Raw genomic sequence first — 23,402 nt, forward strand, 5'->3', positions numbered from 1 at the left:
TACAGACACTTAGAATACAGAACACATGGCCAACACAATACAGACACTTAGAATACAGGCCAACACAATACAGACACTTAGAATACAGAACACATGGCCAACATAATACAGACACTTAGAATACAGGCCAACATAATACAGACACTTAGAATACAGGCCAACATAATACAAACACTTAGAATACAGAACACATGGCCAACACAATACAAACACTTAGAATACAGAACACATGGCCAACATAATACAGACACTTAGAATACAGGCCAACATAATACAGACACTTAGAATACAGGCCAACATAATACAGACACTTAGAATACAGAACACATGGCCAACACAATACAGACACTTAGAATACAGAACACATGGCCAACACAATACAGACACTTAGAATACAGAACACATGGCCAACACAATACAAACACTTAGAATACAGAACACAGGCCAACACAATACAAACACTTAGAATACAGAACACATGGCCAACACAATAGAAACACTTAGAATACAGAACACATGGCTAACATAATACAAACACTTAGAATACAGAACACCTGGCCAACACAATACAAACACTTAGAATACAGGCCAACATAATACAAACACTTAGAATACAGAACACATGGCCAACACAATACAAACACTTAGAATACAGGCCAACACAATACAAACACTTAGAATACAGAACACATGGCTAACATAATACAAACACTTAGAATACAGAACACCTGGCTAACATAATACAGACACTTAGAATACAGAACACATGGCCAACACAATACAAACACTTAGAATACAGAACACATGGCCAACATAATACAGACACTTAGAATACAGAACACCTGGCTAACATAATACAGACACTTAGAATACAGAACACATGGCCAACACAATACAAACACTTAGAATACAGAACACATGGCCAACATAATACAGACACTTAGAATACAGAACACCTGGCTAACATAATACAGACACTTAGAATACAGGCCAACATAATACAGACACTTAGAATACAGGCCAACATAATATAAACACTTAGAATACAGAACACATGGCCAACACAATACAAACACTTAGAATACAGAACACATGGCCAACATAATACAGACACTTAGAATACAGGCCAACATAATACAGACACTTAGAATACAGGCCAACATAATACAGACACTTAGAATACAGAACACATGGCCAACACAATACAGACACTTAGAATACAGAACACATGGCCAACACAATACAGACACTTAGAATACAGAACACAGGCCAACACAATACAAACACTTAGAATACAGAACACATGGCCAACACAATACAGACACTTAGAATACAGAACACATGGCCAACACAATACAAACACTTAGAATACAGAACACAGGCCAACACAATACAAACACTTAGAATACAGAACACATGGCCAACACAATAGAAACACTTAGAATACAGAACACATGGCTAACATAATACAAACACTTAGAATACAGAACACCTGGCCAACACAATACAAACACTTAGAATACAGGCCAACATAATACAAACACTTAGAATACAGAACACATGGCCAACACAATACAAACACTTAGAATACAGGCCAACACAATACAAACACTTAGAATACAGAACACATGGCTAACATAATACAAACACTTAGAATACAGAACACCTGGCCAACATAATACAGACACTTAGAATACAGAACACCTGGCTAACATAATACAGACACTTAGAATACAGAACACATGGCCAACACAATACAAACACTTAGAATACAGAACACATGGCCAACATAATACAGACACTTAGAATACAGAACACATGGCCAACACAATACAAACACTTAGAATACAGAACACATGGCCAACACAATACAAACACTTAGAATACAGAACACATGGCCAACATAATACAGACACTTAGAATACAGAACACATGGCCAACACAATACAAACACTTAGAATACAGAACACATGGCCAACACAATACAAACACTTAGAATACAGGCCAACATAATACAGACACTTAGAATACAGAACACATGGCTAACATAATACAGACACTTAGAATACAGAACACATGGCCAACATAATACAGGCACTTCAATACATTATAGACTGCCGAACATGTATTCTCTTGATGGGAAAACAGTTTTGTGTAAAAAATTAAAAAATATTTAAAAAAAGACAATTTAAACAGCCATAAATGATTGAATTAATGTACAGTGAGCCATTTAGACGGGAATCAGATCCTGTAACGATGCAGTAAAGTTTCACTCTATAAGGAGTACGCTGCATGGTGTTTTGGAAAACGCGTGACATCTTTTGGCTGTTATTTTTACGGTGCATTGTTAAAACGTATCATTAAAAAACTGTTACTATTACTATTTCGTAAAAATTCATTACAATGTAAGGTTAGATGGGCTAGGTTTATGACTTTGTGATTGTGGTAACAAGTGACGAACCTTAGGGGGTGGAGACCTACACCGGATAACTACGGCTCCGGTGCGGGACAGCGTCACTTGTCTACCCACCTTCACAACGGGAAAATGTTGAACTTTACACGGCTGATTCTCGCCCTTGTCTGTGTTGCCGGTGAGTGTTGTTTAACTTTTACCTAATTCGTTTCAAGAGGCAGTCAAATAGTTATATTAAATAACTGTACATTAACTTCTAAGAGCAGACTTCTTTAGACAAACCGTCGATACTACCGGCGGACTGCCTTGTTGGGTAACGCGCAAATGTATGACTAGATAAACATGCACAGTCTGTCGTTTAGATTGGAAATCTGCCGTTAAATCATAATGAGTGTAAGACTTGACATCTTTCTGTATTTTTAGTTTTGGCACGAGGAGCGAGTCTCCCTGACGGCACCACCGAGGTAAGCAGCCTGGACTCTTTGTTTTATGAGGGAGTGAAAGACATTCATTAAACACTTGTCCTATGTGCTCGATTAACAGTAGTTATGTTACATTTTATTGTACACCTGCATTCTACTGTATCTTAGTCTATGCACTCTGACATTGCTCGTCCATATTTATATATTCCATTATTTTACTTAGATTTGTGTGTATTGGGTATACATTGTTAGATATTACTGCACTCTCGGATCTAAACATAAGCATTTCGCTACACCCGCAATAACATCTGCTAAACACGAGTATGTGACCAATAACATTGGATTTGATTATGTATAGTCACTTCCTAATTAACAATTGGTTGACATGACCGTCTGGTGTATTAATTTATTTAACTAGGCAAGTTAAGAACACGTTCTTATTTACAATGACGCTCTACTAAAAGGCCTTCTGCTGGCTCGGGGGCCTGGGATTAAACAAATAAATAATGCAATAGAAATATAGACTCGCATCACAAAACCACAAAGAGACTTAAGACAACATTACAAAACAACATGGTAGCAACACAACATGGTAGACATTTTTGGGCAAAGTCAACAGCACAAAGGTCAAGAACGTAGCGACAACAGTACACCATACAAAACCGTCACAACTGCCCATGGAAGAGATCAACAACTGACCATGGTTGAGTGTTTGTTGCAGCTCGTTCCAGTCTCTAGCTGCAGCGAACTGAAAAGAGGAGCGACCCAGGGATGTTTGCTTTGGGGACATCTAACACAATGCGATGGCAGAATGGGTGAAGGATGAGGGCTGCAGCAGATCTCCCAGATAGGGGGAAGGGACGCTTTAGAGTCCGATTCCATTGCAGAACATTTTGCAACGAACAGTGTACTCAATGTTTTTCAACAAATGAGAATTTATATTGTACATCTTGTTTTGTTGGTCTGTTTGATTTCTAGATTTAAAATAATTTTCCATTGTGAAACGTTTTGTAATAGAATCCAACTAATGAATTTTCCCCTGGTGCACTGTGCCAGTGGAAGGGATGTGGAAATGTATGGTTTGTTCCCTGTCATCTGTTCTCTTCATAATGGTGTCATACCAGAACACTATTACCAATACCTCGCTCTTATTTATTGAGACCAAAGTCCTTTATTACATAGTCTGGTGTTTGTCCAACAGGCTGACTGTTCCCAGTACAACTTGCCCATGTGCCCCCGCAACTACAAGCCAGTGTGTGGAAGCGACGGCACCAACTACGCTAATGAATGCATGCTGTGCTTTGAAAACATGTAAGTATCCAACTAAAGCTTTCAACTGACTTTGTTTTTCTCTTTTGCATGTTTTAATTTTGGTGTGTGTGTGTGTGTGTGTGTGTGTGTGTGTTCCCAGGGAGCAGAAGAGTAACATTCACATCAGGAGTAAAGGAGAGTGCTGAACCAAACATGAACGTCTCAGTGACACACCAGGCCTTCAACATTACTTTGAACCATTTCCTGTTGCCTTGTCAAAAACAATGACATTTTTTATTTTTGCATTCTAAATGCTAAGGGGTCAGTAAACAACCTGTCAAGTGCCTCAATATCGTTTGAACCAGTTCCTCACCACCTGCTTCCTTTTCCAAACCGTATGGGCTTCCTGTCTGTCGTAGAGGACTTAACCCTTCACTACCTAGTCTTTTAAGACTTGTGTAGTGTACTTGTTGGTAAAATGGTATTTTAAATGGTATGTTACTTGCCTACCTTTTTTAATCTGTAATTAAAACTATTTTAGCCAAGTATATTGTTTCCTTGTCAACTGGAAGGGTCTGGATGACTGGCTGAAATGTGGAGAAACTGGTTCAGCTGGGTCCATGTAGTCTGGTTGTTTTTGTTTAGTCATTATGATGCCTACGAAGGTATAGTGGGAATAAATCCACCATGCTCACTAAACACCTGCAAGAAGTTAGGGGGGTGTTTCTTTGTTAGTGAAAACGCCCTCAATCACATCTTGATTCCTGTCCACCATAGAATATGGGTTCTCTTCAATCTGTAAAGCTTAAGTGTTACAGATCCTATGAAGGTACATGATCCGACATCTCTACTACAGCAGGAACATTGCCTTGTTAAATGGAAATCACACTGTAAAGCTGAACTTCTGTGATGTGGATTGAATAGAGCCCGATGTAAATGTGGTTCTCACAATAATTTCTCTGAACTCTCCTTGTGTGACCTCCAAGGGTTTGACCTGGTTTTAAATTTGCCTGAATGGTTTGGTTTAGGCCTGCCTACCTTTTTAAGTGCACGTGTGTTTTGAAACATTCTTCTCTCTGACTCAGCATAGACCTCACTTTTTAATAGCAAGTTCAATATTAGCCATTCTTCACTGATAGTCTTAGGGCTGTTTTAACAGACAATGCTTAAACCTAGTCCCAGACTAAAATGCCTGTTTTGAGCTATGTTAACTCAAAGTGACTTGCACAGATACATTTTAGTTGTACATTTGGCTTGTTCTGTATTAAACAAAGTTGTTTGCAAGAGGCAGGATTAGAGCTACTCTAGGACTAAATTAAAGCTCACATAAACCTGCCTCTTTCAAAGGATTAAACTTCTGCTTTGTGCTGTGAGGGAGCCTGGACTATGTGGAATGTCTAAATGAAGACCAACATGCACTACAGAGGCTAGACCAGTACTTGTGGGTAGGAGTAATCTGTTCATTTACTTTGAGACCACTTTCAAATGTACAAAGAAATGCATTTGAGATATGTTTGCTTGAGCCTAGACGTTCCTCTCTGTCTCAGAAGGCCTTTACCCCAACTATCTCTCTCCAAGTTCGGATCATGTTGAGGTTTTTGGCATTGGTGACCTTTTCATTGTGAAACTGGTGATTTGTGTGGTGCCAGTGAAGCAACTGTGTGTACAATAGTTCAAAGTCTGCGGGGGCCATTTTGTGAACTGAGTCTTTACATCTAGTTTCCTGATGCTGCGGGCCAAGCCAACTATAAAGTCTGCGGGGGCCATTTTGTGAACTGAGGAGTCTTTACATCCAGGTCTTTACAACCTGTTCACATTACAGCCTTACTGTGTACTGGCTCTTCCAACCTGTTCACATTACACCCTCACTGTGTACTGGCTCTTCCAACCTGTTCACATTACACCCTCACTGTGTACTGGCTCTTCCAACCTGTTCACATTACACCCTCACTGTGTACTGGCTCTTCCAACCTGTTCACATTACACCCTCACTGTGTACTGGCTCTTCCAACCTGTTCACATTACACCCTCACTGTGTACTGGCTCTTCCAACCTGTTCACATTACACCCTCACTGTGTACTGGCTCTTCCAACCTGTTCACATTACACCCTCACTGTGTACTGGCTCTTCCAACCTGTTCACATTACACCCTCACTGTGTACTGGCTCTTCCAACCTGTTCACATTACACCCTCACTGTGTACTGGCTCTTCCAACCTGTTCACATTCCACCCTCACTGTGTACCGGCTCTTCCAACCTGTTCACATTACAGCCTCACTGTGTACCGGCTCTTCCAACCTGTTCACATTACACCCTCACTGTGTACTGGCTCTTCCAACCTGTTCACATTACACCCTCACTGTGTACTGGCTCTTCCAACCTGTTCACATTACACCCTCACTGTGTACTGGCTCTTCCAACCTGTTCACATTACACCCTCACTGTGTACTGGCTCTTCCAACCTGTTCACATTACACCCTCACTGTGTACTGGCTCTTCCAACCTGTTCACATTACACCCTCACTGTGTACTGGCTCTTCCAACCTGTTCACATTACACCCTCACTGTGTACTGGCTCTTCCAACCTGTTCACATTACACCCTCACTGTGTACTGGCTCTTCCAACCTGTTCACCTTCCACCCTCACTGTGTACTGGCTCTTCCAACCTGTTCACCTTCCACCCTCACTGTGTACTGGCTCTTCCAACCTGTTCACATTACAGCCTCACTGTGTACTGGCTCTTCCAACCTGTTCACATTACAGCCTCACTGTGTACTGGCTCTTCCAACCTGTTCACATTACAGCCTCACTGTGTACTGGCTCTTCCAACCTGTTCACATTACAGCCTCACTGTGTACTGGCTCTTCCAACCTGTTCACATTACACCCTCACTGTGTACTGGCTCTTCCAACCTGTTCACATTCCTTTCCTCTGGAAAAATAACACAGTTAAAAGCACAAATAAACTCATATCGTCCTTAGAATGAAATAAAGATTGACACAGACGGTGGAATATAGTTACCAAAGGAAGTAGCAAATGTACTTTATTTTGTATATGTACCATTTGTGCTCCGTTCTTCATCTGAACTGTCCAAATCGTCATCCGGTGTACCATCCAGAGGTTGGTCGTCGTCTGGTGTACCATCCAGAGGTGGGTCATCATCTGGTGTACCATCCAGAGGTGGGTCATCATCTGGTATACCATCCAGAGGTGGGTGATCATCTGGTATACCATCCAGAGGTTGGTCGTCATCTGGTGTACCATCCAGAGGTTGTTCGTCATCTGGTGTACCATCCAGAGGTTGTTCGTCGTCCGGTACACCATCCAGAGGTTGGTCATCGTCCGGTGTACCATCCAGAGGTTGGTCATCGTCCGGTGTACCATCCAGAGGTGGGTCATCATCAGGTATACCATCCAGAGGTGGGTCATCATCTGGTATACCATCCAGAGGTGGGTCATCATCTGGTATACCATCCAGAGGTGGGTCATCATCTGGTATACCATCCAGAGGTTGGTCATCGTCCGGTACGGGCTCGGGAGAGATGAAGGTCGAGAGCCATGCGTCCTCCGAAACACAACCCAACCAAGCCGCACTGCTTCTTAACACAGCGATGCATCGAACCCAGAAGCCAGCCGCACCAACGTGTCGGAGGAAACACTATGCACCCATCGACCTGGTCAGCGTGCACTGCGCCCGGCCCCTCCACAGGAGTCCCTAGTGCGCGATGAGACAAGGATATCCCTACCGTCCAAACCCTCCTGAACCCGGACGGCGCTAGATCAATTGTGCGTCTCCCCATGGACCTTCCAGTCACGGCTGGTCACGACAGGCCCTGGGCTCGAACCCAGAGTCTCTGGTGGCACAGCTAGCACTGTGATGCAGTGCCTTAGACCACTGCGCCACCCGGGAGGCCCTTAAAGCCAGTTTTTAAGGTACTTCCACAGCCCATAAGATATCATTCAATATAAGTGCTATCACAAAAATATGAATATGAGAAATGTGAAATACTGTTAAGAATGAAGATATCTCACCTGAAGTGGTGGTTTACCTTCTTGTGGTTTACATTTACATTTGCATTGAGTTCACTGCTAATTGCAGCCCAACCACTCTTTTTCTACTGCTCAGTAGAAAAAGTATTCACACCCCTTTGCTATGATACCCCAGATTGAGTTCAGGTGCATCCTGTTTCCATTGATCATCCTTGAGATGTTTCTACAACTTGATTGGAGTCCACCTGTGGCCAATTCAATTGTTTGGACATGATTTGGAAAGAAACACACCTGTCTATATAAGGTCCCACAGTTGACAGTGCATGTCAGAGCAGAAACTAAACCATGAAGTCTAAGGAACTGTCCGTAGATATCTGAGATGTAATTGTGATGAGGCATATATCTGGGGAAGGGTATTAAACAATGTCTAGAGTGTTGAAAGTTTCTGAGAGCACAGGGGTCTACATTATTGGGAATTGGAAAAAATATGGAACTACCCAGACTCTGCCTAGAGCTGGCTGACCGATCAAACTGAACAACCGGACAAGAAGGATCTTTGTCAGGGAGGTGGCCAACAACCCAATGACCACTCTGACAGAACTACAGAGGTCACTAATCTGGGCTTCATGAGAGAGTGGCAAGATGGAAGCCACTCCTTAGAAAAGGCTCATGACATCACACCCAGAGTTTGCAAAAGGCTCATGACATCACACCCAGAGTTTGCAAAAGGCTCATGACATCACACCCAGAGTTTGCAAAAGGCTCATGACATCACACCCAGAGTTTGCAAAAGGCTCATGACATCACACCTGGAGTTCGCAAAAGGCTCATGACATCACACCCGGAGTTTGCAAAAGGCTCATGACATCACACCCGGAGTTTGCAAAAGGCTCATGACATCACACCCAGAGTTTGCAAAAGGCATGTGAAAGACAGATCATAAGGCAAAAGATTCTGTGGTCTGATGAGACAAAACAGAACTCTTTGTCCTGAATGCAAAGTGCTATGGAGAAAAAAAACAGGCACAGCTCATCGCCCGTCTAACATCATCCCTACCATGAAGCATGGTGGTGGTGGCAGCATCATGCTATGGGGATGTTTTTCAGTGGCAGGGACTGGGATAGTAGTAAGAATAGAGGGGAACAATGAATGGAGCCAAATACCGGCAAATCCTTGATGAAAACCTGCTTCAGAGTTCAAAAGACCTTAGAATGGGGCGCAGATTTACGTTTCAACAGGACAATGTGACCAATCTTACAGCCAAAGCAACGCTGGAATGGCTTCAGAACAAGAATGTGAGTGTCCTTGAGTGGCTTATAGCAAAGCCCAGAAGTGAATCCCATTGAAATCCTGTGGAACGACTTGAAGATTGCTGTTCACCGAAAGTCACCATCTAACTTGAGAGCTCGAGAAAATCTGCAAGGGAGAATGGGAGAAAATCCCCAAATCCAGATGTACAAAGCAGATAAAGACATACCCCAAGACGACTCACAGCTGATAGACGTACCCCAATACGACTCACAGCTGATAGACATACCCCAATACGACTCACAGCTGATAGACATACCCCAATACGACTCACAGCTGATAGACATACCCCAATACGACTCACAGCTGATAGACATACCCCAATACGACTCACAGCTGATAGACATACCCCAATACGACTCACAGCTGATAGACATACCCCAATACGACTCACAGCTGATAGACATACCCCAATACGACTCACAGCTGATAGACATACCCCAATACGACTCACAGCTGATAGACATACCCCAATACGACTCACAGCTGATAGACATACCCCAAGACGACTCACAGCTGATAGACATACCCCAATACGACTCACAGCTGATAGACATACCCCAAGACGACTCACAGCTGATAGACATACCCCAATACTACTCACAGCTGATAGACATACCCCAAGACGACTCACAGCTGATAGACATACCCCAAGACGACTCACAGCTGATAGACATACCCCAAGACGACTCACAGCTGATAGACATACCCCAATACGACTCACAGCTGATAGACATACCCCAATACGACTCACAGTTGATAGACATACCCCAAGACGACTCACAGCTGATAGACATACCCCAATCCGACTCACAGCTGATAGACATACCCCAATACGACTCACAGCTGATAGACATACCCCAATACGACTCACAGCTGATAGACATACCCCAATACGACTCACAGCTGATAGACATACCCCAATACGACTCACAGCTGATAGACATACCCCAAGACGACTCACAGCTGATAGACATACCCCAATACGACTCACAGCTGATAGACATACCCCAATACGACTCACAGCTGATAGACATACCCCAATACGACTCACAGCTGATAGACATACCCCAATACGACTCACAGCTGATAGACATACCCCAAGGATGGGTGGGAGAAGAAAATCTATTTAATCCATTTTAAATTCAGGCTGTAACAAGTCAAGGGGTATGAATACTTTCTGAAGGCACTGTCTTCATTCATAGTTAAAAGCCCTGAACAATAAACCATAATTCGGTTCTATCTTGTTCTCATTTACATTACAGACAGTCTTCTTATTTTGTTGCATAAAGCTGCCTACTGTGACCAATGTACTTCTTAGTCAACTCCACAACACTTTCAACTAGAAGGTTCTGTTGTTTCCTTGTCAACTGGAAGGGATGGCTGAAATGTGTAGGAACTGGTTCAGCTGGGTCCACGACGTCTGGTTCTTTTTCTTTAGTCATTATGATTCCTACAAAGGTACAGTGGGAATAGAAAATGATGCCCTTTAAAATACAAAATGTTGTGATTGCCATAGTGCGGACTCTTGATTAAGGATGGATATTACGTCTCAATGCAGAGGCTGTCCCCTAGGGGTGAATTAACTAAATGCATCCTGTCTCTATCCTCTCACAGAAGCCCTGTTTATACCTGGTTCTAACTTCGTCCTTTATCCTGATCTTGTCCACATTCTGACTGTGCCCACATTTTTAGACCGATGTAGACAAACAAAAGACACATTGTGATCAGATCTTACTGATCACCTCCAGAGGTAGTCAGACACATTCATTGTGTCTGGATATTTTACAAGTGTAGACAGATCTGGACAGAGAAACCATTTAAATCATAATTATTCTGCACTCTAAAATCATTGACTGGTGGCTCCATTGATTGATTTAATCTAGGTATAAATATTATTTTGGAAGAAGAGCTGTGAAATAATTTGCATAAAGGAAAGGACCAATTAGTCTGGTCACGATGCAGACACGATAACAGACGCATGTTAATACCACGTGTAGACATATTTCTGGAAATGTGGGCACAATCAGAATGTAGACAAGATCAGGACAAAGCACCAGGTATAAACGGGGCCAGAGAGATCAGGACAAAGCACCAGGTATAAACGGGGCCAGAGAGGTCAGAACAAAGCACCAGGTATAAATGGGGCCAGAGAGATCAGGACAAAGCACCAGGTATAAATGGGGCCAGAGAGATCAGGACAAACCACCAGGTATAAACAGGGCCAGAGAGAGAGAGTCAGGGCGCTGCCTGCCTTCCTTCCTGCCTGTTCTCTTTCAGGGCCCTGCCTTCCTGCCTGCCTGTTCGATTTCAGGGCCCTGCCTTCCTACCTGCCTGTTCTCTTTCAGGGCCCTGCCTTCCTACCTGCCTGCCCTCTTTCAGGGCCCTGCCTTCCTACCTGCCTGCCCTCTTTCAGGGCCCTGCCTTCCTACCTGCCTGTTCTCTTTCAGGGCCCTGCCTTCCTACCTGCCTGTTCTCTTTCAGGGCCTTGCCTTCCTACCTGCCTGTCCTCTTTCAGGGTCCTCCCTACCTACCTTCAATGTAGCCTTGCCGACTAGATAGATAGTGACACGCAGCATATCACACTGGTCCCAGGGTTATTTATGTCCCATAAGTATACAGTCAGACATATTTCATTTCACCTCATCTCTAATGGCTCCATGGCTCAGAATAATCTTGGCCAACCATTCAGTAGTCAAGTGACTTGACACTGGGCAGTTAAGTCAAGTGTCACATTTCACATTTATTTTTTTATTTTACCTTTATTTAACTAGGCAAGTCAGTTTAAGAAAAATTTCTTATTTACAATGACAGCCTACCAAAAGGCATCCTGCTGGGACTGGGGCCTGGGATTAAAAATAAATAAATACACTATAAATATAGGACAAAACACACATCACAATGAGAGAACAGCAGTAGCTCTACGTTTTCAAGGCTAGGGGGCGCTCACATACCATGTCTACCAGCAGTAGGAAGTTTACTGTGTTTCAACGCTAGGGGGCGCCATGTCTACCAGCAGGACTCGGGAGGAGGTTCACTGTGTTTCAACGCTAGGGGGCGCCATGTCTACCAGCAGGACTCAGGAGGAAGTTTACTGTGTTCTGGAGAGCTCCAGGCTTTAGTTCCAGCCCAGCACTAACCCACCCAATTTAACTAATTAATTACTCACCTTGATTAGTAGAATCAGGTGTGTTTGTGCTCGGTGGGAACAAAAACATGCACGTCCCTGTAGAACTGTAGAACCAAGATTAGAAGAACGTTGCCTTGTAGAAGTGAACTAGACCACTAGGTTGATTCCCAAATGGCTAGAGAATAGGTTGGCATTTAGGACCCAATCCGACTCTCTGATAGAACAACAGTTGGACTACTTGTGGGTGATATGCTTCCAACGGTCTGGGGGGAACAGTCTGGGGGGAACAGTCTGGAGGGAACAGTCTGGGGGGAACAGTCTGGGGGGAACGGTCTGGGGGGAACAGTCTGGGGGGAACAGTCTGGGGGGAACGGTCTGGGGGGAACAGACTGGGGGGAACAGTCTGATGGGAACAGTCTGGGGGGAACAGTCTGGGGGGGAACAGTCTGGAGGGAACAGTCTGGGGGGAGCAGTCTGGGGGGAACGGTCTGGGGGGAACAGTCTGGGGGGAACAGTCTGGAGGGAACAGTCTGGGGGGAACAGTCTGGGGGGAACGGTCTGGGGGGAACAGACTGGGGGGAACGGTCTGGGGGGAACAGACTGGGGGGAACAGTCTGATGGGAACAGTCTGGGGGGAACGGTCTGGGTGGGAACAGTCTGGGGGGAACAGTCTGTGGGGGAACAGTCTGGAGGGAACAGTCTGGGGGGAACAGTCTGGGGGGGGGACAGTCTGGGGGGGAACAGTTTGGGGAGAACAGTCTGGTGGGGAACAGTCTGGGGGGCACAGTCTGGGGGGGAACAGTCTGAGGGGGAACAATCTGGGGGGGGGACAGTCTGGGGGGACAGTCTGGGGGAACAGTCTGGTGGGGACAGTCTGTGGTAACCATCTGGGGAGAACAGTCTGGGGGGAACAGTCTGGTGGGGAACAGTCTGGGGTAACCATCTGGGGAGAACAGTCTGGGGTAACCATCTGGGGAGAACAGTCTGGGGGGAACAGTCTGGTGGGGAACAGTCTGGTGGGGAACAGTCTGGTGGGGAACAGTCTGGGGGGAACATTGTGGTGACATCACTGAATATAACTAGGGAAACTGAATATAACTAGAGAAACTGAATATAACTAGAGAAACTGAATATAACTAGAGAAACTGAATATAACTAGAGAAACTGAATATAACTAGAGAAACTGAATATAACAAGAGGAAACTGAATATAACTAGAGAAACTGAATATAACTAGAGAAACTGAATATAACTAGAGGAAACTGAATATAACTAGAGAAACTGAATATAACTAGAGAAACTGAATATAACTAGAGAAACTGAATATAACTAGAGAAACTGAATATAACTAGAGAAACTGAATATAACTAGAGAAACTGAATATAACCAGAAGAAACTGAATATAACTAGAGAAACTGAATATAACTAGAGAAACTGAATATAACTAGAGAAACTGAATATAACTAGAGAAACTGAATATAACTAGAGAAACTGAATATAACTAGAGAAACTGAATATAACTAGGGAAACTGAATATAACTAGGGAAACTGAATATAACTAGGGAAACTGAATATAACTAGAGAAACTGAATATAACTAGAGAAACTGAATATAACTAGAGAAACTGAATATAACTAGAGAAACTGAATATAACTAGAGAAACTGAATATAACTAGAGAAACTGAATATAACTAGAGAAACTGAATATAACTAGAGAAACTGAATATAACTAGAGAAACTGAATATAACTAGAGAAACTGAATATAACTAGAGGAAACTGAATATAACTAGAGAAACTGAATATAACTAGGGAAACTGAATATAACTAGAGAAACTGAATATAACTAGAGGAAACTGAATATAACTAGAGAAACTGAATATAACTAGGGAAACTGAATATAACTAGAGAAACTGAATATAACTAGGGAAACTGAATATAACTAGAGGAAACTGAATATAACTAGAGAAACTGAATATAACTAGAGAAACTGAATATAACTAGAGAAACTGAATATAACTAGAGAAACTGAATATAACTAGAGAAACTGAATATAACTAGAGAAACTGAATATAACTAGAGAAACTGAATATAACTAGAGAAACTGAATATAACTAGAGAAACTGAATATAACTAGAGAAACTGAATATAACTAGAGAAACTGAATATAACTAGGGAAACTGAATATAACTAGGGAAACTGAATATAACCAGAAGAAACTGAATATAACTAGAGAAACTGAATATAACTAGAGAAACTGAATATAACTAGAGAAACTGAATATAACTAGAGAAACTGAATATAACTAGAGAAACTGAATATAACTAGAGGAAACTGAATATAACTAGAGAAACTGAATATAACTAGGGAAACTGAATATAACTAGAGAAACTGAATATAACTAGGGAAACTGAATATAACTAGAGAAACTGAATATAACTAGAGGAAACTGAATATAACTAGAGAAACTGAATATAACTAGAGAAACTGAATATAACTAGAGAAACTGAATATAACTAGAGAAACTGAATATAACTAGGGAAACTGAATATAACTAGAGAAACTGAATATAACTAGAGGAAACTGAATATAACTAGAGAAACTGAATATAACTAGAGAAACTGAATATAACTAGAGAAACTGAATATAACTAGAGAAACTGAATATAACTAGGGAAACTGAATATAACTAGAGAAACTGAATATAACTAGAGGAAACTGAATATAACTAGAGAAACTGAATATAACTAGAGAAACTGAATATAACTAGGGAAACTGAATATAACTAGGGAAACTGAATATAACTAGGGAAACTGAATATAACTAGGGAAACTGAATATAACTAGAGGAAACTGAATATAACTAGAGAAACTGAATATAACTAGAGAAACTGAATATAACTAGAGAAACTGAATATAACTAGGGAAACTGAATATAACTAGGGAAACTGAATATAACTAGAGGAAACTGAATATAACTAGAGAAACTGAATATAACTAGAGAAACTGAATATAACTAGGGAAACTGAATATAACTAGAGAAACTGAATATAACTAGAGGAAACTGAATATAACTAGAGAAACTGAATATAACTAGAGAAACTGAATATAACTAGAGAAACTGAATATAACTAGAGAAACTGAATATAACTAGAGAAACTGAATATAACTAGGGAAACTGAATATAACTAGAGAAACTGAATATAACTAGAGGAAACTGAATATAACTAGAGAAACTGAATATAACTAGAGAAACTGAATATAACTAGGGAAACTGAAGCCTTTGTACACCTTGTATGAAATTGGAACAAAATAATCACACAGAAATATATAGCGCAAAACTCAAAATTATATTGTATCAAAGTTCAGGCAAAGACAACAAAAAACACTTTATTTTCACAATGACCCAACCCTATGAGTCCGTAACTAAAACACCCAATAATTATCAGTTCATTATCCCAAGTCCCGCCTTGTACACAACTCAGTCCAATATAAATCCGATCCGTCCGTGACATGGGTCGTGTCTACACTTGACACTTACATGTGACTTCTGCTATCAGAATAAGAAGATAGCATTGAAGTGACGGATCTGCAAGCACAAAAGTGGCTTTGTGGTCAGATTGTGTTCCGATCTGGTTGACCACATCTCTACTGCCCAGACAACAGCCCGACACTCCTTCTAACTTACCTTCAACTCAGTGGATACCTCTGTGAGTGTATGTGATCACCTTCTCAACCTTCTTGGGTGATCTGGGTTAAGATGGACCTCACTTCACTAGGATCTTACTGTGTTTGGTTTTCACCAGGTATAATAGAACCCATCTTGTCCAAAAGGCACCTAGAAGCACCTGGATGATCATCAAGAGTCTGGGAAGAATGTTCTATGGACAGATGAGTCAAACGTACAACTTTTTGGATGAGATGGGTCCCCATTATGTCAGGCCTTAAACCAAACACTGCATTCCACAGTAAGAACCTCATACCAACAGTCAAGCATGGCGGTGGTAGTGTGATGGTTTGGGGATGCTTTGTTTCCTCAGGACCTGGACGACTTAATAGAAGGAACCATGAATTCAGCGGTATATTTGGGGAAAAGGGGCTGAACGGAACCAAAGCAAAGAAAGTAAATGTCCAAGCCCCTTTTCCTACCTTACTTACTGTGTGAAGGAATACATTCCCATGTACTGGTACCCCTCTCTCTGCCTTTGTCATCCTTACTCACACCTACAGTCCCATACCTCTTTCACTCCACGGGGAGTTGAGTTGTAAGCAGGGCGTTCCCTCTTCACAGAGGAGTGTGTAACATAATGGGGGCTGATCCGGGATCATTAGCCCACCGGACCCTGGTGCTCTGAGCTCTCTGATTGGTCATTGAGGTGGGACGGTAGGTTGTGAGTTTGGGTAGCTTATTAGTATGTCCTGTGTGTGTCAATAGGACACTTTTTGGGGGGGGATTATTGAACTGTTTGTATTCTGTTTCATTTGTTCCCAGGCTTGAAGAGGAAGGTACCTAGGGAGTGCTTAGGCAACAGGCCTGCGGGCATACATATACCCGTAGTATGTACTATGTCTATGCACACTAGGTAAGACCTGGGCGGACCACCCCCTGTATTTTGGTTAGTGTGCCAGTTGGTGCTAGATAGGTAAGTTGAGTGGACAGCTGGTGCTCTCACACATGGTTCAGTATTGCTTGCCTCGAAGCGAGCATAGAAGGCATTTAGCTCGTCTGGTAGGCTCTCGTCACTGGGCGGTATGTGAATTGGAGTGGGTCCAGGGTGTCTGGGATGATGGTGTTGATGTGAGACATGACCCCTCCTGTTTCAGCCTCCAGTATTTATGTGTCGGGGGTCAGTTTGTTATATCTGGAGTACTTCTCCTGTCCTATCCGGTGTCCTGTGTGAATCTAAGTATGCTCTCTCTAATTCTCTCTTTCTTTCTCTCTCTCGGAGAGAGAGGATCTGAGCCCTAGGACCATTTATTTTACATTTATTTAACTAGGCAAGTCAGTTAAGAACAAATTCTTATTTTCAATGACGGCCTAGGAACAGTGGGTTAACTGTTCAGGGGCAGATTTGTACCTTGTCAGCTCGGGGGTTTGAACTTGCAACCTTCCGGTTACTAGTCCAACGCTCTAACCACTAGGCTACGCTGCCGACCATGCCTCAGGACTACCTGGCATGATGACTTGCTGATGACTCCTTGCTGTCCCCAGTCCACCTGGCCGTGCTGCTGCTCCAGTTTCAACTGTTCTGCCTGTGATTTATTATTATTTGACCATGCTGGTCATTTATGAACATTTGAACATCTTGGCCATGTTCTGTTATAATCTCCACCCGGCACAGCCAGAAGAGGACTGGCCACCCCACATAGCCTGGTTCCTCTCTAGGTTTCTTCCTAGGTATTGGCCTTTCTAGGGAGTTTTTCCTAGCCACCGTGCTTCTACACCTGCATTGCTTGCTGTTTGGGGTTTTAGGCTGGGTTTCTGTACAGCACTTTGAGATATCAGCTGATGTACGAAGGGCTATAAAATTGTTGTTACAGATGGAATGTTCTGCTGTTACAGATGGAATGTTCTGCTGTTACAGATGGACTGTTCTGCTGTTACAGATGGAATGTTCTGCTGTTACAGATGGAATGTTCTGCTGTTACAGATGGAATGTTCTGTTGTTACAGATGGAATGTTCTGTTGTTACAGATGGAATGTTCTGCTGTTACAGATGGAATGTGTGTGGTTACAGATGGAATGTTCTGTTGTTACAGATGGAATGTTCTGTTCTGCTGTTACAGATGGAATGTTCTGCTCTGCTGTTACAGATGGAGTGTTCTGCTCTGCTGTTACAGATGGAGTGTTCTGCTGTTACAGATGGAATGTTCTGTTGTTACAGATGGAATGTTCTGTTCTGCTGTTACAGATGGAATGTTCTGCTCTGCTGTTACAGATGGAGTGTTCTGCTCTGCTGTTACAGATGGAGTGTTCTGCTCTGCTGTTACAGATGGAGTGTTCTGCTGTTACAGATGGACTGTTCTGTTGTTTACAGATGGAATGTTCTGTTGTTACAGATGGAATGTTCTGTTGTTACAGGTGGACTGTTCTGTTGTTACAGATGGAATGTTCTGTTGTTACAGATGGAATGTTCTGTTGTTACAGATGGAATGTTCTGTTGTTACAGATGGACTGTTCTGCTGTTACAGATGGAATGTTCTGTTGTTACAGATGGACTGTTCTGTTGTTACAGATGGAATGTTCTGTTGTTACAGATGGAATGTGTGTGGTTACAGATGGAATGTTCTGTTGTTACAGATGGAATGTTCTGTTGTTACAGATGGAATGTTCTGTTGTTACAGATGGAATGTTCTGTTGTTACAGATGGAATGTTCTGTTGTTACAGATGGAATGTTCTGTTGTTACAGATGGAATGTTCTGTTGTTACAGATGGACTGTTCTGTTGTTACAGATGGAATGTTCTGTTGTTACAGATGGACTGTTCTGTTGTTACAGATGGAATGTTCTGTTGTTACAGATGGAATGTTCTGTTGTTACAGATTGGAATGTTCTGTTGTTACAGATGGAATGTTCTGTTGTTACAGATGGAATGTTCTGTTGTTACAGATGGCCCAGGCTATGTGGGCTGGCCAGGTAGTCCTGAGGCATGGTCGGGGCAGCGTAGCCTAGTGGTTAGAGCGTTGGGACTAGTAAACCGGAAGGTTGCAAGTTCAAACCCCCGAGCTGACAAGGTACAAATCTGTCGTTCTGCCCCTGAACAGTTAACCCACTGTTCCTAGGTCCGTCATTGAAAATAAGAATTTGTTCTTAAACTGACTTGCCTAGTAAAATAAATGGATGGACTGTTCTGTTGTTACAGATGGAATGTTCTGTTGTTACAGATGGACTGTTCTGTTGTTACAGATGGACTGTTCTGTTGTTACAGATGGAAGTTCTGTTGTTACAGATGGACTGTTCTGTTGTTACAGATGGAATGTGTGTGGTTACAGATGGAATGTTCTGTTGTTACAGATGGAATGTTCTGTTGTTACAGATGGAATGTTCTGTTGTTACAGATGGAATGTTCTGTTGTTACAGATGGAATGTTCTGTTGTTACAGATGGAATGTTCTGTTGTTACAGATGGAATGTTCTGTTGTTACAGATGGTTGTTACAACATTTCAGTGAATGTTATTAAAACTTTTCTATTCATTTAAACATTTACTGAAAATGGGATTTTACATTCCTAATGTTTGATAAAACACTCAATTGACCTTAATGTGAAATTAATGGTCCCGGTTTGTTGATAAACACACACACCGTAGGCTTTTAGTGGTTAGAGTGTTGGGACTAGCAACAGAAAGGTTGTTGGATCGAAATCACCGAGCTGACAAGGTAAAAATCTGTCGTTCTGCTCCTATCGATGTGGATATCGATTAAGGCAGCCCCCCGCACGTCTCTGATTCAGAGGGGTTGGGTTAAATGCGGTAGACACATTTGAGTTGAACGTGAGAGAGAGGGTAGTGTGTTGGTGTGCGTGTGTGAGAGAGAGAGAGAGTGTGTTTTCGTGTGTAAGGTTGAGAGAGAGAGAGAGAGAGAGAGAGAGAGAGAGGAGAGAGAGAGAGAAGAGAGAGAGAGAGAGAGAGAGAGAGAGAGAGAGAGAGAGAGAGAGAGAGAGAGAGAGAGAGAGAGAGAGAGAGAGAGAGAGAGAGAGAGAGAGAGAGAGAGAGAGAGAGAGAGAGAGAGAGAGAGAGAGAGAGAGAGAGAGAGAGAGAGAGAGAGAGAGAGAGAGAGAGAGAGAGAGAGAGAGAGAGAGAGAGAGAGAGAGAGAGAGAGAGAGAGAGAGAGATGCCAGACATTCCAGGATCTCATTTCTGCCTGCCGGCCCCAAAGAGGGAGAGCGATTCTGAAGGAAATGATCTCAACAGAGAAACATGTCCTCCTGCGTGCCTCCTTACCCAATAGAATCCCCATACTTTATTAAAGACAGCGTCTCCATCCTAGAAGGGGAGATCAATCATTTCCAGGCCCAGAAATACATACTAAGTCTGTGGTGACCTACTTCATCACTGACCTCAACCCAGAGTCTCTCAGAGCGTTATATATAGATAATGGGGGAGGGCTTGTAGTTTGGGTGTCGAGAGTATATAGATACTGGAGGGCTTGTAGTCTGGGTGTAGAGAGTATATAGATACTGGAGGGCTTGTAGTCTGGGTGTAGAGAGTATATAGATACTGGGGGCTTGTAGTCTGGGTGTAGAGAGTATATAGATACTGGAGGGCTTGTAGTCTGGGTGTAGAGAGTATATAGATACTGGAGGGCTTGTAGTCTGGGTGTAGAGAGTATATAGATACTGGAGGGCTTGTAGTCTGGGTGTAGAGAGTATATAGATACTGGAGGGCTTGTAGTCTGGGTGTAGAGAGTATATAGATACTGGAGGGCTTGTAGTCTGGGTGTAGAGAGTATATAGATACTGGAGGGCTTGTAGTCTGGGTGTAGAGAGTATATAGATAACTGGAGGGCTTGTAGTCTGGGTGTAGAGAGTATAGAGATACTGGAGGGCTTGTAGTTTGGGTGTCGAGAGTATATAGATACTGGAGGGCTTGTAGTCTGGGTGTAGAGAGTATATAGATACTGGAGGGCTTGTAGTCTGGGTGTAGAGAGTATATAGATACTGGAGGGGCTTGTAGTCTGGGTGTAGAGAGTATATAGATACTGGAGGGGCTTGTAGTCTGGGTGTAGAGAGTATATAGATAAGGGAGGGCTTGTAGTCTGGGTGTAGAGAGTATATAGATACTCGGAGGGCTTGTAGTCTGGGTGTAGAGAGTATATAGATACTGGAGGGCTTGTAGTCTGGGTGTAGAGAGTATATAGATACTGGAGGCTTGTAGTCTGGGTGTAGAGAGTAATAGATACTGGAGGGCTTGTAGTCTGGGTGTAGAGAGTATATAGATACTGGAGGGCTTGTAGTCTGGGTGTAGAGAGTATATAGATACTGGGGCTTGTAGTCTTGGGTGTCGAGGAGTATGATATAGAGTGACTGGAAGGGCTTGTAGTCTGGGTGTAGAGAGTATATAGTATACCTGGAGGGCTTGTAGTCTGGTGTAGAGAGTATATATACTGGAGGGCTGTGTTAGTCCTGGGGGTTATAAGAGAGCTTGTAGTCTGGGTGTAGAGAGTATATAGATACTGGAGGGCTTGTAGTCTGGGTGTAGAGAGTATATAGATACTGGAGGGGCTTGTAGTCTGGGGTGTAGAGAGTATATAGATACTGGAGGGCTTGTAGTCTGGGTGTAGAGAGTATATAGATACTGGAGGGCTTGTAGTCTGGGTGTAGAGAGTATATAGATACTGGAGGGCTTGTAGTCTGGGTGTAGAGAGTATATAGATACTGGAGGGCTTGTAGTCTGGGTGTAGAGAGTATATAGATACTGGAGGGCTTGTAGTCCTGGGTGTAGAGAGTATATAGATACTGGAGGGCTTGTAGTCTGGGTGTAGAGAGTAATATAGATACTGGAGGGCTTGTAGTCCTGGGTGTAGAGAGTATATAGATTACTGGAGGGCTTGTAGTCGGGTGTAGAGAGTATATAGATACTGGAGGGCTTGTAGTCTGGGTGTAGAGAGTATATAGATACTGGAGGGCTTGTAGTCTGGGTGTAGAGAGTAATAGATACTGGAGGGCTTGTGTCTGGGTGTAGAGAGTATATAGATACTGGAGGGCTTGTAGTCTGGGTGTAGAGAGTATATAGATACTGGAGGGCTTGTAGTCTGGGTGTAGAGAGTATATAGATACTGGAGGGCTTGTAGTCTGGGTGTAGAGAGTATATAGATACTGGAGGGCTTGTAGTCTGGGTGTAGAGAGTATATAGATACTGGAGGGCTTGTAGTCTGGGTGTAAGAGAGTATATAGATACTGGAGGGCTTGTAGTCTGGGTGTAGAGAGTATATAGATACTGGAGGGCTTGTAGTCTGGGTGTAGAGAGTATATAGATACTGGAGGGCTTGTAGTCTGGGTGTAGAGAGTATATAGATACTGGAGGGCTGTAGTCTGGGTGTAGAGAGTATATAGATACTGGAGGGCTTGTAGTCTGGGTGTAGAGAGTATATAGATACTGGAGGGCTTGTAGTCTGGGTGTAGAGAGTATATAGATACTGGAGGGCTTGTAGTCTGGGTGTAGAGAGTATATAGATACTGGAGGGCTTGTAGTCTGGGTGTAGAGAGTATATAGATACTGGAGGGCTTTGTAGTCTGGGTTGTAGAGAGTATATAGATACTGGAGGGCTTGTAGTCTGGGTGTAGAGAGTATATAGATATCTGGAGGGCTTTGTAGTCTGGGTGTAGAGAGTATATAGATACTGGAGGGCTTGTAGTCTGGGTGTAGAGAGTATATAGATACTGGAGGGCTTGTAGTCTGGGTGTAGAGAGTATATAGATACTGGAGGGCTTTGTAGTCTGGGTGTAGAGAGTATATAGATACTGGAGGGCTTGTAGTCTGGGTGTAGAGAGTATTAGATACTGGAGGGCTTGTAGTCTGGGTGTAGAGAGTATATAGATACTGGAGGGCTTGTAGTCTGGGTGTAGAGAGTATATAGATACTGGAGGGCTTGTAGTCTGGGTGTAGAGAGTATATAGATACTGGAGGGCTTGTAGTCTGGGTGTAGAGAGTATATAGATACTGGAGGGCTTGTAGTCTGGGTGTAGAGAGTATATAGATACTGGAGGGCTTGTAGTCTGGGTGTAGAGAGTATATAGATACTGGAGGGCTTGTAGTCTGGGTGTAGAGAGTATATAGATACTGGAGGGCTTGTAGTCTGGGTGTAGAGAGTATATAGATACTGGAGGGCTTGTAGTCTGGGTGTAGAGAGTATATAGATACTGGAGGGCTTGTAGTCTGGGTGTAGAGAGTA

General features: G+C 42.8%; 1 protein-coding gene across 1 annotated transcript; it reads left to right on the plus strand.

Moving 5' to 3' along the window:
* The first annotated feature begins 2,276 nt into the window (after positions 1–2,276).
* LOC109883431 (trypsin inhibitor ClTI-1-like) lies at positions 2,277–4,634 on the plus strand. Its single transcript, XM_020475472.2, has 4 exons — positions 2,277–2,591; positions 2,837–2,877; positions 4,037–4,146; positions 4,247–4,634. Exons 1-4 carry the CDS (start codon positions 2,546–2,548, stop codon positions 4,290–4,292), a joined length of 243 nt encoding a protein of 80 aa, XP_020331061.1. The 5' UTR covers positions 2,277–2,545; the 3' UTR covers positions 4,293–4,634.
* The last annotated feature ends 18,768 nt before the right edge of the window (positions 4,635–23,402 follow it).

This window comes from Oncorhynchus kisutch, linkage group LG15 (genome assembly GCF_002021735.2).
Source record: "Oncorhynchus kisutch isolate 150728-3 linkage group LG15, Okis_V2, whole genome shotgun sequence".
Lineage (NCBI taxonomy): Eukaryota > Metazoa > Chordata > Actinopteri > Salmoniformes > Salmonidae > Oncorhynchus > Oncorhynchus kisutch.

Coding starts and splice junctions, on each gene's coding strand:
- LOC109883431 (XM_020475472.2), top strand. CDS start 2,546: ATGTTGAACTTTACACGGCTGATTCTCGCCCTTGTCTGTGTTGCCG. Junction 2,592..2,836: donor CGCCCTTGTCTGTGTTGCCG/GTGAGTGTTGTT, acceptor CTGTATTTTTAG/TTTTGGCACGAGGAGCGAGT. Junction 2,878..4,036: donor TCCCTGACGGCACCACCGAG/GTAAGCAGCCTG, acceptor TTTGTCCAACAG/GCTGACTGTTCCCAGTACAA.